General features: G+C 38.6%; 1 protein-coding gene across 2 annotated transcripts in view; it reads right to left on the bottom strand.

Moving 5' to 3' along the window:
• adcy2a (adenylate cyclase 2a) overlaps positions 1-8,419 on the bottom strand; it is a gene marked incomplete at its 3' end in the record, with an annotated part of 49,263 nt that extends 40,844 nt beyond the window's left edge. For both annotated transcript variants that reach the window (XM_080500619.1, XM_080500620.1), the window contains exons 1-2: positions 7,835-8,419; positions 4,280-4,477 (exon numbers count right to left, since the gene is read on the bottom strand). In XM_080500619.1, coding sequence (XP_080356745.1) covers positions 4,280-4,477; positions 7,835-8,404 — 768 coding nt within the window. In that variant the 5' untranslated portion in view covers positions 8,405-8,419. The remainder of the gene's footprint in view (positions 1-4,279; positions 4,478-7,834) is intronic.
• Between the last annotated feature and the right edge of the window lie 6,939 nt (positions 8,420-15,358).

Raw genomic sequence — 15,358 nt, 5'->3', positions numbered from 1 at the left:
TTCTTTCTTTGTGTTTCAACAAAATATAAATGGTTAAATGTAGACACGTTCTTCAATCAATTGAATTTTATTTCATTTTAACCACTTGGATGTCGTTTGTGCCACATGAGGACAATCAGTTGCAAAACATTTCTCTTTATTTTGCTACTTGGCTCAGTGATGGTTAAGGCTGAGAACCATGGACTCCATTAGGACTTCATGGGACTATGTCCATCAATGAGCCTTTTCTGAGAGAAACTACTGCAAAGTATAAACCCCACACAAATGCCAGGTTTAACAACAAGATCCCTAACATATCCCACTCACTCAGAAGTGCTATTACAAAGACATCATCTGTGTTATACAGTTAACCCCTAAATTATAGTAATCCATAATCATGTGGCCGTTAAGATTATTTTCCTAGTAAAGAGGTTTATATAATCCAGCTGATTTACAGTAAAGTAAAAGTAAATATATGTCCATCCATTACTCAATCTGGAAGATAGTGGGAACTAATCCTTTAATTATTCCGGGTGATTGGCAAACATCTCTTATGTATTATTCAAAGCTTCTGTTTTTTTCTTTCTTTTAAATTACTGATTGCGTGAAAAGATGTTCACATGCACTTTTTTTGCTGCATGATGTAAGTTTTCTGTTCTCCTCAGTGAAATGAATACACTGAACACTGAGATGAAGCAATGTGAGAACCTTAATTAGTCATTTCCTTTAACTATAAAGCGGCAAGAAGCCCCTGAAAACACAGAGACCGGAGAGCCTATCGACGGTAATGTCTTTTCAAATAAGTGTTAATTAACACAGCGAAGATGCAGCGGTGACAAAGCCTTAATGGCATAATGGCCTGACATTTCCAGGGAACAGAAAAAAGGAATGAATGGAGAGGCGTGTGAATCAGTGCATCTTTAGCTACCTCTTTTTGAGAGACAGGTCCACACTCGACATTTCTCTTGCCAAACACTGGTGAGTGAGTGAGTACAGCTTTCAAATGGCTTTGCTGTTTTCAATTAGTCCCTGTTGCAGGACGCGTGGAGTGGCAGTGAGGGACAGCACTTGTCACATGAAACCATAGTTGTAAGATTGTTGCAGCTTTATGTCTACATGTTTTTGCATATATCCAAACAGGGAACATTCACATGAGGGTGCTGAGGGTGCTGATCCCTAAACCAAGCTAATGCATTCTGAAAATCCTCAAAATAAGAACCATTCTAAATTACCATCAACTAATCTTTGTTCTGTTCTACTTGTTTGAAAATACACTGTCCTTAATATGGGCAGGATTTCCAAAATAATTAAACATGAATAGAAGGAAATGTAATTACAATGTTGTCAAATGAAACTTGATATGCACAAAAGTTCTGGCTACAGTATTTTCTATTATGGCCCCGAACCACCTCTGATAGCGTCCAATTCGTCATCAGTCCATACAAATGTCGGATTCTCTCATTTATAGAATATTAGTCTCTGCACACGTCTGAGTGGTTTCATTACAAAAACAAGCGACTGCACCCCCGTGGCCCAGTATATTAACTACATGATTGTCAGTGTGTCTGCTGCTGCAGACTAAACACCCCCCTTTTTTTAAGAGAGTAGATGTTGTCACGTGAAACGTTGTCGTGTAAACGGGGCCTATTGCTACACAAGCTGTTGTATTTTGTCAGTCTAGTTCTGGTAAACTACCATAATAATCCTTATGATAAAGCATTCATTTTGATTTTGTAATCAGCTTGTATGAAAAAAAAAACTAACGTGAACAATCAACTTCATTCTCATTATACAGTATTAATAATGGATGCTTATTGATGAAGGCCGAGCCATTTAATGCTCTGAATGGAGGGTTATCCTTTTAAGCAACAGATGGCCAATGCTTCAATAATGCAGTTTTTATCCCATTAATATTTCATTCCGATATCTCTCATTGAGCTCCTTAAGAACTGTCATAAACACTCAATATGGCCAAATTATTTTCTCAGCTTTTGCACGAAGAGACAAAGTCATGATAAAATTAGGATTCAGCATCTAAGAGACAGCCTGATTCATGATGTAGGTCAGACATCAAAAGAGATAGGGTACGAGATAAGAGACATGTTCTTCATTTCCCAGGCCAGTTAAATTCCTGTGTCTTGTTTCATACGACTTCAATTCCTTGATAACAACACTCCACATTAAAAGCAGAAGATAGTCTACGCTCTGTCACATGATAGACTTTAAAACACGATTGGGGCTGGAGAGCAGTTTGGGTATAATGTCAAAGACGAGTCAAGCAGAACAGATGTAAGTAAATAAAACCCAGATCGAGTCTCTTCCCCTGCCTCTGGGGTCCATGAGATTTTCAAGTAATCAAGGAAAAGTAGTGTGCGTGCGTGTGTAAATGAACATTAGCACTATGATTATGGGTTTAATGCTGAGAAATGGAAATATTCACTTAATGCATGTTTATTTGGTTAGCTTTCTTGATAACAGATCCCCATGTAATCTGTTATTCACCACTAAACCTGATTAATTTTAAAAGCAAAAAGAGCAAGCAAATTCAAAAAATAAAAGATGAGAACTTCAGCAGTATCCATAATCAAACAGCCCCGATTTCTGTCTCTGAAAACCATGCTCAGTGTTTTAATTAATCAGTTTTTTAAAGTTTCCAGAAAAAAGTTTAGAAACTTCTGCAAAATGTTGCAAATGTAGACAACTAGCTTCCAAAATAATCCGTTCTGGGATTAAACTCTGAACGTGAATTTAAGGAATAATGGCCCTTGAATTGCCTCAAAAGTAACATTAATAAAGAGCTATCACAAGATAGGAGTTAACATGACTGACTGACTGACTGACTGACTGACTGACTGACTGAATGAATGAATGAATGAATGAATGCCGGTGCACGCAATGAATTGGTTCAGGTACATATGTAGTTTGCTTGCATATTAGAAAGGCTCATGGTCCAAACAACAGATGATTTAATTAAACTCTGGGAAACAGACGTCTGCATCTGGTATAAAGATCAATAAAACTAGATGAGTAATGAATTGATCAGATGCAGGTGAAATGAACAAACGAAAAATGCAGCTTAAACCATTTATTGACAGACGTAGCTTTGCAGTCACATGTAAAATGGTTAAAAAGTAATTTCAAAAGACATCACCAGGAGACTGTTCAAACTATAAACAACAACTATTTCAGTCATTGAGGCAAAGGGACGCGTTATTGTTGATGTGTAACCATATATTTTTATATATATGTAGAAATGTGGATATTGTACCATTTATGTGTCAAAATAGTTTGATGTTATGATTCAATAAATTGCCAATTTCTTCATATGACGCTGCAATGCCAGTGTAACACACTCTGCACAACCAGAGCCAAGTATTCTCCAAAAAAAACCAGTTCAATTACTTGGGCTTGGGTGTAAAAGATAAGACAAATATCAGAATCATGCCATGTCGTGCAAATGCCCTATCAGGATACAAATGAGGAATCAATTTAAATTCTCTTCAAATACATTTGCAAACCATTTAACTTCATGCTGATATTTTGTCCTGAATTCACATGTGGTCATCACCCAATGAACCCTCTTGGCTTTCAGTGCACTTTCATCGCACTTACAGTAATGTAACAAGCACAGTTGTCAGCTTCGGTTACATTATCTTCACCTGACCTTTCTCTCCTCTGCTCAACTCTGTGTGTGTGCTGCTGGGGCTGGCCTGTCTTTCATGAGGCACGGAGAGCAGAAATGGGAATGAAACAAGTGTGACTGTCATCAACGACAAACTGCAGCAAGGGCGCTGCCATTAAGGTGAAGGGAACAACCACCACATGGAGCCAGTAAATACATTATTGTGATGTCTTTTTTTTTGTCGTAAGCATCAGTATCATTTCAAGGAAATAAAATCTGCCTTTTGGAGATGGCGCCCAGGCTTGGAAAAGCTTCCCCGAACTGATAATGGAAGAATATGTCTGAATTGAAGCTGCCCAGTCAAAATCCCTATTGACTGTTGTTAAACTGTCCTAAAATCAAATTAATTAAGTTTCCTTTATTTTGATAAAAAATACTATTTGTACAAATGTAGACAATAAAGATACAAGATATCGGAACTGATGGTGTGTTTACTTGTTGTGCTTTCTTTGACATAGATCAGGTCGTATTTTCTCTCAGTGTATGGACACTTTGAAGTCCAATGAATCTATCATAAGTGTTCTGAATAAACAGCAGGTATAAATGGGAGACACCACACAATGTCCAGGTGCTCCTCTGCAACACATGAAAACACCACAGAACGAATCTGTTCCTTACCTGATCCCATGGAGAGACGATCCCACCAAAGAACATAAAGAGGTAACCCATGGCAACCAAGCAAGCCCAGATGACCAAGGAAAAAACACGTAAAAGCTTCTTGAAGATGGACTCGATGCAGACGAGAACAAACACAGCCAGGAAAATAGCCAGTGCCGTGGGCACGGTGATTACAAAGGCCACGTGGTCCGCCACGTTCTGCAAAAGGACATGACAGAAGAAATCATCGTAAGAGAGGGACAAGCAGAATTACTGTGATTTATCAAAAGGAGAGAATCAGAAAAAAAGAAAATTTTCCTGCAAAAGAAAAAACGACACACTTCATGAACAAACTTCTAGCATACTGATCATGCAGATCTTCAGAGAAATCTTTATTGCGTCCGCCAAGGAGGTTATAAAATCTTACCTGTTTGTCTGTTAACAAAATATCTCAAAAACTAATGAGCGGATCTTCATTAAACAAATGGGGCACAAGTGCATTTTGATCAAAGGAAGAACCCATTACATTTTGGTGGTGATCCAGATCAAAATAATTGGGACAATATAAAATTGTCATTTTGCAATACATTGCCTTATCTTGTGTTCTTTCAAAACAAACAAAATCACATGATCTCCAAACTAAATAAATTAATAGATGCAGTTGATCTGAATGGGGAATATGTATCATTTCCTTGTGCCCATGTCTACCCTGGGGGGAGGTCAAAAATCTCTGATTGCTCTCGTTTTATATGTGCAAACTTTCTTTTTTTTAAGCAGCATGTTTGAGCATATTTGAGGAAACAGCAGAAAAAAATCCCTTAAATCCTCAGTGTTAACCAGCAGCAGCAAGATGAAGCCACATCCATAATGGATTTTTAGACATGAATCCATAATAGATGTGGCTTCAACTTTCTGAAATTCTCACGGATATGAACATTTTTCTAAAGATTTTAAGGAGTTTCTTCAAGGTAGATGTAGATGGATTGCACAGTAAAAAGAGATGTTTGTGTTGCCCTCCTTGTTTTTCTTCTAGAAAGCCAGAATTTAATCCAATGAGCGGAGCAATGGGCGGTGGAGGCGGGTCAGGACAGGGACACTTACACGGATGTGCCACATTTGGTTGTGCAAGCGTGGAAATCTTTAAGACATTTGCCACATCTGCCAATCATCATCAATCCAACAGTGAACTACCTACCAATAATTACCTGCTCTGATTGGGACAGTGCTAATTAAATACTAAATACTACAACATTTTAATTTATCTCTATCATCGGTTTTCCCTCAAAGCCTGGCTGCTCATCGTTGCTTTTTATTGCATGTGTCCTCTCCGCGGCTCTCTCATTCTCCTCTGTAAGCCCCCACCCCCCAACTCCCCTCTGTCTCTCATGCTCAGTCGATGTACTAGGACAGGAGAGGATGTGTGTATGGCTGCAGAGAGCCACACAGAGTTTGTCTCGCCCTGAGCAGAGCTCCAAAACAGTACAGGATTTAGGTCAGGCAGCCAGCAGGATGGAGGGATGATGGGATACAAATAAAGGGGGGAGACAGAAATATGAGGTGGTGAGAGATGCCATGATGATGGGAAGAAATAAGAGGATAGCCCAAATGGTGGCCTGGCAGGAAAAGAGTCCCTGAGATGTTTATCTCATGTCTACAAATACAGCATGAACACAACATGCTGATTCACACTGTTTGGGTCGTAATGTCGGAGAATATAATTCACAAAAACCATTTAAAGACCCTCAAGTTTGGCTCTGTGGATTTGATGGTCTAACTCTGTATTAATACTTAATGTTATAGCTGCTTTAAAATCAATAGTCTGACACTTCTAGCACACCTTTTAACACAAACCCTGTCAGACAGTACACATAGTAAATTCACAGTGAAATACTGTCATGGAGCAACTATGGCAATGAATTGAAAGGCATCGCCGTTAAAAACTAAAACCACTGACATGACAGAGATGGGAATGAATGGTGCTCTCAGAGTTTCATTTTTGGATTATTAATGCCAATTTGTGTCAGGAGTGATTTGGAATTTTAAAAAGTACTGAGCACAGTATATTGGTACTTCAGTTCTCTTTAACCTTGACTGCTTTCTTCCAATTAACGAAAATACCAAATACCAAATTCAAAACATCCACTAATCACAGGTTAAATGTTTGTTGTGAATAAGGTTGGAGGTACTAAAAAAAAAAAAAAAAAGCTTTTCCTTTTTTGTTGTTCTTGCTAAAGCAGAGAAAATTGCGAAAAAAAAAGGCCAGATGAAGATTTATAATCTCAATTTGTGGGATTAGTGCTGGACCATGTGGATCTTCACAAGTTTGGCAACGTGATCTTCAAAGATGTCTCCGCTTATTCTTTCAGGACCCATTTCGGTCAATTTAAATTAAAATTGCATACAGTATATTATTTGAACATATATATTGTAATTGGGAACTCATAATTTCTGAGCTCTGAGATCATAAAGCTGACTTTATATGCCCTCGCATTGGACTGAACATTATTATAAAATTGACATTTAACAACCATTCACCGTAAATACAACAGTCCCTGTGTAGTAGTGACATCAATCAAAAACTAATTGCAAAGTAAATTTTGTCCATTCTTGGAATTCTAACTATTCCTTATTGCAATCCAGGATTTGGTTTATTTCGACAAATTGTCTTCATTGTGTGTCTCTAACCACAAATACTGGCACAGTGTGGACACAATCTGTTACGCAGGATTGTTCCCCTCTTTTTAAATCAGCACCCAACAAGCAAGATTTCGTTGAATGATAATGGTCTCTTTAACCATGTGATGTTGTGTGTTTCAGTGCTGGGTGTGCATCACTTCCCCCCCTTTTTTCAGTGTGTTTTAGACTAATCCCCTCTTAATAGCAGACTCAGCAGAGACAGAAATTGGAGAGGCACTCTCCTAACGCAACAACCAATAACACAGTCACATTAGTAAATGCACTAAAATATTGTGACAATATATTATGCTGCCCAAAAAAACATTTTCCTTTTTCATGTAATGTGACCAACCAAACACTATTTAACGTTAAAGCTCAAAAACTGTACATAAATTTTGTATTTTTTTTTTTCTAGTTCAGCATGACCTTTCACAGCGCTCTTGCTTTGAATTTGAATTCCAGGTTCTTAGAGTAAAGATAACCCTGTCAAAATAGTGACAGGGAGAAACTGATCCCCTTTCTGTAGTTCACTCAGCCCTGAGCTCAGACAATAACAGAGCCCCGTATCCTCCCCCCTCACTTTTACCTCAACCCTTCTCCTCACATTATTCCCGCAGTGAAGATGACGAGAGTCCACATGTGCCTGCATAGATTTGTTGCACAGGCACTTGTGCACAAGTGTGTATAAATATGAACATTTTTAAATACATTACAATTCAGTCTATAAATGTCCACATCTATCTGTGCACATAAAGTGTGAATGTGTATCACTTTCCCAGGATGTATCTGCCCCTCCAACACACACGCAACCCCCACCCCCCCCCATGCAAAGTGCTCACACATCTTATGCAGTTCGTGTGTGTGTGTGTGTTCCTGTATGTTGTTGAATGAACAACTCACCAGTCCTGAAGCAAAGAACACAGTCAGCAGAGCCAGACAGGCTCCCATCACTATGAGCAGCAGGAACACAATCAAGGGATGCTGCTGGCTCATACAGTAGTAGGACTCATACAGCCAGTCTGGAGACCTGTTCCTCCTGTCCTGACCTCCTCCTCTTCCGCCTCCTTTATCCACTTCACCAGACACTCCTGTCCGGTCAAGGATATAGCGCTTCCTTCTTATTGCCTCTTGCCACATGGATCTTGGAACTGAGAGTAGGGAGGAGGAGGGAGGGAAGCCTGAGGAGGAGTTAGAGGAGGAGGTGGCCACTGCTGAGGTATGAGTAGTTTCCACCACAGATAAGCAGCAGTTGTTTTGTTGTATTCTCCTGTTGTTGCTGTTCCTGTTAGGGACCCTGGAGTGACAGCTCCCGGGCTCCAGTTTGTTCTCTGCCTCCTCCTCTTCCTCCTCCTTCTCCTGGCTTAGGTCCTTCAGGCGGAGACAACTGAAAGCTGAGGCTGAGTCTGAGTCAGAGGCAGTGCGCGCCGGCCGGGGAGGTGGCAAGAACGCACTGAGGCTAGAGCGCAGCATCCTCCTCTTTCTCCCCCTTCCAACATGTTGGGGTGGAAAAATGAAGAGAAGCGCAGAGACTGAGTGCTCTTTGGATTGAGAGAGAAAAGTGGGAGGGAAGTGAAGGGAAAGGGGAGGGAGGCAAGGCTCAGGGGGAGGGGGAGGGAGGGAGAGAAAGAAGGTGCAGCAGCAGGGAGAAGTCAGCCAGTGAGAGGACAGGAAGAAAAATGGAAAAGAGGAGATTCCTATGTTGATATTTACAGAGAACACATTATATGATATGATCGTGCTACAAAATCAGAAAGCACAGGCTTTGCTCTCTCAATCCCAGAGCTTAGTGTTTTCGCTCTTAGATTTACTTTAATATGCTGTATGCTTCTTAGTAACTTTAAATGTCTTTTTATGTAATTTTTTTTTAAATTACCGATACAGTTTCCAACAATATCATCTCAAAACACAATAAAAAGCAGCTCAAATGAAGTTTCATGTGAGAAACTAACAGCAGTTCATTGTTTCCTGCTCGATGCTCATACTGTACCAGACAGTTCATTGGGAATTGTTACAGCAGGTCTCATCAGGGAGAACAAGAAGCAGACAACCAAGAATATGATATAAAAATTGATAATTTTTCTCTGTTATTAAAAACTGGAGCTTTGAAATGAACATATAACAACAACAACATGCATTAGCTTTAGAATATTTAATCTGTACAATAGAATCAATGCACAATGGAGTCAGAATGCATTTTGCTGCCACATTAATTTGTAGGTCATCCATGCAGTGCAGTGCAGCGTCGCAGTTACAAGCACAGGCGAGAGAGTGAAAATCCACTTTGTACATTCAAGAATCTAGAGTAAGAAAACAACATGTTATTATGTCAGTATGTGTCATATGCTGACAACTGGTCAGTGATGCCTGAAAAGGTGAATGAAATCCGTCCTGCGCCACATGACATGAGTGGAAATATCTTATTTTATTTATTGCAAAAAGAAAAATAGAAAGATAATTACAGGAATAATGAATCTTTTTGGGATAGCCTTTAACTTACTCTATAATTAACTTATATCTTAGTGGAAAATTATATTTTTTCTTTTCATTATTATTACATGTATAATGCATATATATAATATATGCATGTATAATATGGTACATAATATAATATACATATACATAGATTGCAGTGGTGCAAAAACATAAATACACTTGAGTGTTACCATAATACATTTTGTGATTCTGAATCAAAATCAAAGTATTAAAATGACTGTATTGATGATTTTAAATAGACAATTCACAGGATTCATTTGGAAATATTCTATCAAAAAAAAACAACATATAGAAAGAAAAAATAAACTACATCACAGAAAGAGCGAATTCCCTCCAAAAAGGAAGAAACCCAGACTTACCGTATTTTCCGCCCTATAAGGCGCACCTAAATACCTCAAATTTTCTCAAAAGCTGCCAGTGCGCCTTATAGCCCGGTGCGCCTTATATATGGACGATTGTTCTACTCAAGACTGCTATTTCACAGCTGAACAACCAGAAGCTTTTATTTTGACAACTCTAAATTTGCAACCGGATCTTCAGAGCGGACCACACTCCACACAACACCTTAATCACTCATGGTTGCACACCAACATTCTAACAAACCAAAATAAACTAGATGAAATAATTACTCCCTAAACTGGGGAACAAAAACACATAAACACAATCAACACCAAGCCCAACAACGACCCACAATAACCTCCAACAAATTCAACCTGAGCTCCTCAGTGCAGCCGATAGAAACTCCCATAATTCATTGCAGCTGTTTGTGGTGTTTTAAATGCAATTATTGGGGGTTATATTTGGTTTATGGTGTCGGTAATAATTGTGTTGTGTTGTGTTTTTGTTGCTTAGTTCATGTAGTTTAGTTTATTATTATTATTATTATTACCGGTAGTTGTAAGTTGTCAACCAGTAGTGAATAAGGTTTTGTGTGTAGTGTCCTCCTGGCATAGGCTGCAGGTAGGACTATCAAATTAAAGTGTGTGCACCTCTCTGGGTGTTAGAATCAGTGGAAAATGTAACCTAATAGCTTTGAGCTGTAAAGGTTGCTGACCACTGGTCTACTCCATGTGCCTTATACGGCAGTGCGCCTTATATATGAATGAAGTTATAAATTATGTCAATTGATGTAGGTGCGCCTTATACACCGGTGCGCCTTATAGGGCAGAAAATACGGTAAACCCAGAGGTTCCAGTCGCCTGCTTGCACCAGATGATGTTAGCGGTAAATAAAGGAAAGGCAGAAAAGAAACCACCAAACAAGCTAGTTGACATCAGACAGCAATCCACACACTGCAGACCTGATTGAGGCAGGAAGCACAAACCACAAACGTCACATTCATCTGAAAGCCTCCAGGTACGAGAGGATATCGGAGGAGGAAACAAGAAGACTCACAGCACTATAAACTTAGAACTGCCTAACTTGAAAATGCTCTGTAGTGACCTGAGCCAGTCCTAACTATAAGCTTCATTAAATAGGAACATTTTCTGCCTCGTCTTAAAAATAGAGACTGAGCAATACCTTCCTCACACATGTAACAAACAGAGGTGGTGGTTGAGTGTGGAATCATTAACTCATCGTCATACAGTGTGCTATGTCAGATGTTTGCAGTTTTTTAATGACTTTGGAATATGTAGCAGGTATGAAGATACAGATCACGTCAAGCCAAAGTGAAAAATCCTGGTTCTTGAGGGCAGCAGTCCTGCATCTTTTCATTCTGTACTGCTCCAGCACATCTGAATCTAATGAAGGTGCCATCACACTCAAAATTACAGGCGGATGTGAGTTGACAGGAAGAGAGTGCTAGAATGTGTGTGTGTTTTTTAAGACCCCAGTAAGTGCATAAAGTGTATTTTGGAAAAGTTGTATTTATATGTGTTCAGACAATGTTAACAATTTTGCTAAAATCTTCATTATATCATAAAGCGGATCGGTGTGCACTGAATTATAAATAGGGGCCAACACAGGAACAGTAGATTGTTGCTTAATTGGCTCTGCTCTTATCTAAATCTTTTCTTTTGCAGATTCAAAGGCCCAATTTCCCCACGGGGATCATCACTGTTTCATCTAATCAATTTAATTAGTATTCTTATCTGCTTAGTCAATTTTATGGCTTGCAATTTGGAAATAAACCCAAATGTTTTCCACAATCAAAGGCTTCAGTATTGTTGTTTTAAAGCAGCGGAAAGAAGAAAAAAAAGTTGTAACGTGACACAGCAAACAGGTCTGGAAACACTGTATTGATTCTCTCTGAGGGGAGTTGATATGGCCAATAATGGAGGCTGGACTGAAGGGTTTCATTCTGTAGGAAGCTTTAAAAGAAATGAACTAACTTTTGTCCTCATAAGCTGTATTCTCTCTTCCTTTGACATTCATCTTCTTTCTCTAATCTTTCACCTCTTCTTTCAACCATTATTTAATTTGCACACTTACTGGAAATGTACCAGAATACCTGTGTCGTGCGCTTCCATTGTTTAATACCCTCCTTTGTATGTAATCATTGCACCCTTCATTTTGTTCTTAGCTTCTCCAAAAATCAATCCTACACTCTGTTTTTTCTCCCTTTTCTCCAAGGCTTTCATGATCTATATAATCTCCCTTTGTCTCACCTACAAGTTCTCGTTTACATTTTTCCTATCCACCATTTTCCACCCCGGACCTTCCCTGAATTACATGCCTTTAAGAAAATTATCTTCTTCCTCATTATTCTTCACCCTCCTCACATTCGTGAGCTCATTCCATCTCGACCTACTTCCTCCTCCTTTGCTCTAATCTATCCCCTCTTTCATCTGTTCTCCTGTGTCTCAGCGTCATTAATGGAGTTGGATGTGGTCGTGACAGCTTGAGCAGAAAAAAAACAACAAATATTTTTATCCCATACATCTTCTGTCTGGGAAGCTATTCACCCTTTCCGGATATCCACAACCACAACAACACAGAGAAGATTAAAAAGCTCCTAAACTGGATGAAAGTTGGTTTCTAAATGCTCCAAGTTTGCACTTTTGCTTATTTGTATGCCAATAAGGTCAAATGAGGTTGAAGCAGGGCTTTAAGTGATTGTGACGATGATGGTGTAGAACTTGTGAAAGAAAATCTGCAGTGTAACGAACTTCATCTAATCCATTTCACCTTGAAACTTTCCAACATGATCTGCTTTCTTGTGCACTGTAATTCACATGCTAAAACTGTCATTCTAATATCTTGGTCCCTGATTTCAATTATGAAACAGAATGCTGTTGCATGCCACTTTCTATTCATTGTGATATAAACCATAGTCAATCTACAGAAGCACAATTGTCTCAAACATCTACATACATTTCAAGACACTAATTTTATTGACATATACAAGAAGTGCATCTCTAGTATGTAGAACAACTTATGACTATGGGTAATATCTTACGAATTGAAGTTGTTTTCTTCCATACGCCTCATTGTGTGAGTTTTCTCTTTGAAAGCACCTTCACCTCAGATTTAGAACGGTGTTGTACACCTATGAATTCAGTTAAAAATCAATAATTAATGAGATTCGTATTTCCATTCATTTACATTTACGTTAACTCTGTTGGGCTTCTCTTGGGAAGTAAACAGCACAAATGCCCACAGAGCATTTGAAATTCATATATGCGCCACATATATTTAAGATCCTTTAGTAAAGAAATGATGGTCCTAAAATGCCATGCGGCGACAGCTACAAAGGTTTTTATAAAGAAAATGTTTTTTTTTTTTAATACTTAAAATAAAATTTTAAAAAAATATGGGATTTCAACTGAGCATGCCAATCACTCAATCTAGCAAATTTTACTTATATTAGGTACCACATTATGGCACTCCAGGGCTGCATATTTGTTCAGTGGCTTGGATCTTCCTCCGTGGTGTTTGCATGTTCTCCCTGTGCATGTAGGATGTTTCAGCGTGCTCTGGTCTCCACCCATGTGACTGCCCTTCTCTGTCTGTCTGGCCTGTGATGAACAGACAACTTGTCCAGGTTGTACTCTGCCTTTCCCATATTGTCCACTGGGATTGGCTATGGTGATATTGAAAGATGGATGGATGATTGACACCTTTTCAGAAATGTATGAATTGAAACATAAGAGGAAGTTTACCTGTATGTGAAGAAAACATTTGGTTTATACGACCAGCTGACTATGTGCAAAAAAAGACAAAAGTGGACAATCTCACACACACACGCACGCACGCACGCACGCACACACACACACACACACAGTGTCAGACATGTTTCTGGGCTGAAACATGCAAACTCCACACAGAAATGTCTTGATCCTCAACTTTGAAGACGTAAGGCAGGGGTGGTAACCGCCATACCACTATGCAGCAACAGTAACGATCAAGGCTGCAAAACACCAGCAGGATTTTTTTCTCCAGAAAAATAACTTGTTAAAAGGCAAGAATTGAGACAAGATTTTACTTTAGAGGGAGCAAACCACCAACAAAATATCTTGGGTTTTTTTTGGCCAAAATTACTCACATTCCAGATACAAAGGTAGCATCCACTGATATAACAACCTTGGGTTAATCTGCAAGACATAAGAAGGAGAGAAGGAGAGGAGGGTTTTTTTTTCTTTTTTTGACTGGTTGTCTTTGAAAATGTCTTTAATTATTCACAAACTCTCCGAGGCAGCAGAGGTGGAAAATTTCCTTCATTTACACTTCAGAGAGTGTGACTTATTTGGACTAAACTCAGATCTACATTTGACTTTCTAATGTGCCCTAAAACAAATAATCAGGGGCTATAGTTCCTCCCCTCTCAGTTCCAAAATACTTTCCATTGCACAAACCAGTGGGGCGCTTCATCCCAACACTAACTGATTAAAGAAATATAGATAGAAACTAAGTGTACGTGTGACAAATGTAAAGAAAATTTGTGGGAAATGTGTGTCCATGTCAGAGTGAGAACAGCTGGAGTGTGATCACAAGACTTCTTCTCGGTCACTCACATCGTCCTCTTTTACTCTGTTACATTACACAATACGAGAGGCAATCGTCTGCTGCGCTTTACTGTATTTTCCAGCAAATCCACATTTTATGATGTTATCTTATTGTAATATTCTCCCTCTGTATCCTTCTTCTCACCTTTCTCTCACCGCTTCCCCATTTCATTACTCTACCCAGCCCTTCATCTTTTCTCATTTTCACTTACAGTGTGAGGCTCCCTTTGGTCAGATGATGAGGGTTGTTGCAGGTGAAGCTACACTGGTGCCTGACTAAAAAAAAAAGTGCCACATGCAACAACTCCAGCGGTGTGAATTTATTCTTGATTTTCACGACTCTGTAATTAAAGGGAACCAGACTCAGAACTTTTAAACCGTAAAAAACACAAAGTTTGTATTGTATTTCTGTCACGTTTAAACATAGGTTTATAATAGTAAATATTTTAGAAAAATTGTTTTGCAAAAGATAGAAGATTCCTTATGATGAGATGCAAAAACAGCTCTATCCATAAATGGTTAGAATTACTTTGACCTATCTTAATGGCTAACCTTACAAATTTTAGAAATAGAAATCAGATGTACTTTGAATAATAATCAATTAGGAAGACCAACACAATACAAAATATGTGGTTAGAATCAGCATTTAAGCCTCTCGCATAACAAATTAACTTTAGAGGTGCTGAAACGTATCTTATGCACCATCATAGGGGACTTGAAAATTTAAAATACATAGGAAAATAAATTTAAATGTTTCCCACATGGGGGGAAAATGGCGAAAGAAACTTGATTATGTTACACATAATTACATCGAAAGTACGATTTTCATTTTAAATTTATGAATTTGAAACTACAATAGACAATAAAGGAAGACAAAAAAGATACTTCCAATTGTGAACACCTGCATTTGGAGTTCAACCCTGAACTTGTCTTTTAAATTTCTAGTACAAATTTGTAACCCAATTTTCAAGAAGCTCTTATATTA

This window comes from Blennius ocellaris (assembly GCF_963422515.1).
Source record: "Blennius ocellaris genome assembly, chromosome: 8".
NCBI classification, from domain to species: Eukaryota; Metazoa; Chordata; class Actinopteri; order Blenniiformes; family Blenniidae; genus Blennius; species Blennius ocellaris.
This window is presented reverse-complemented; position numbering and strand designations above follow the sequence as displayed.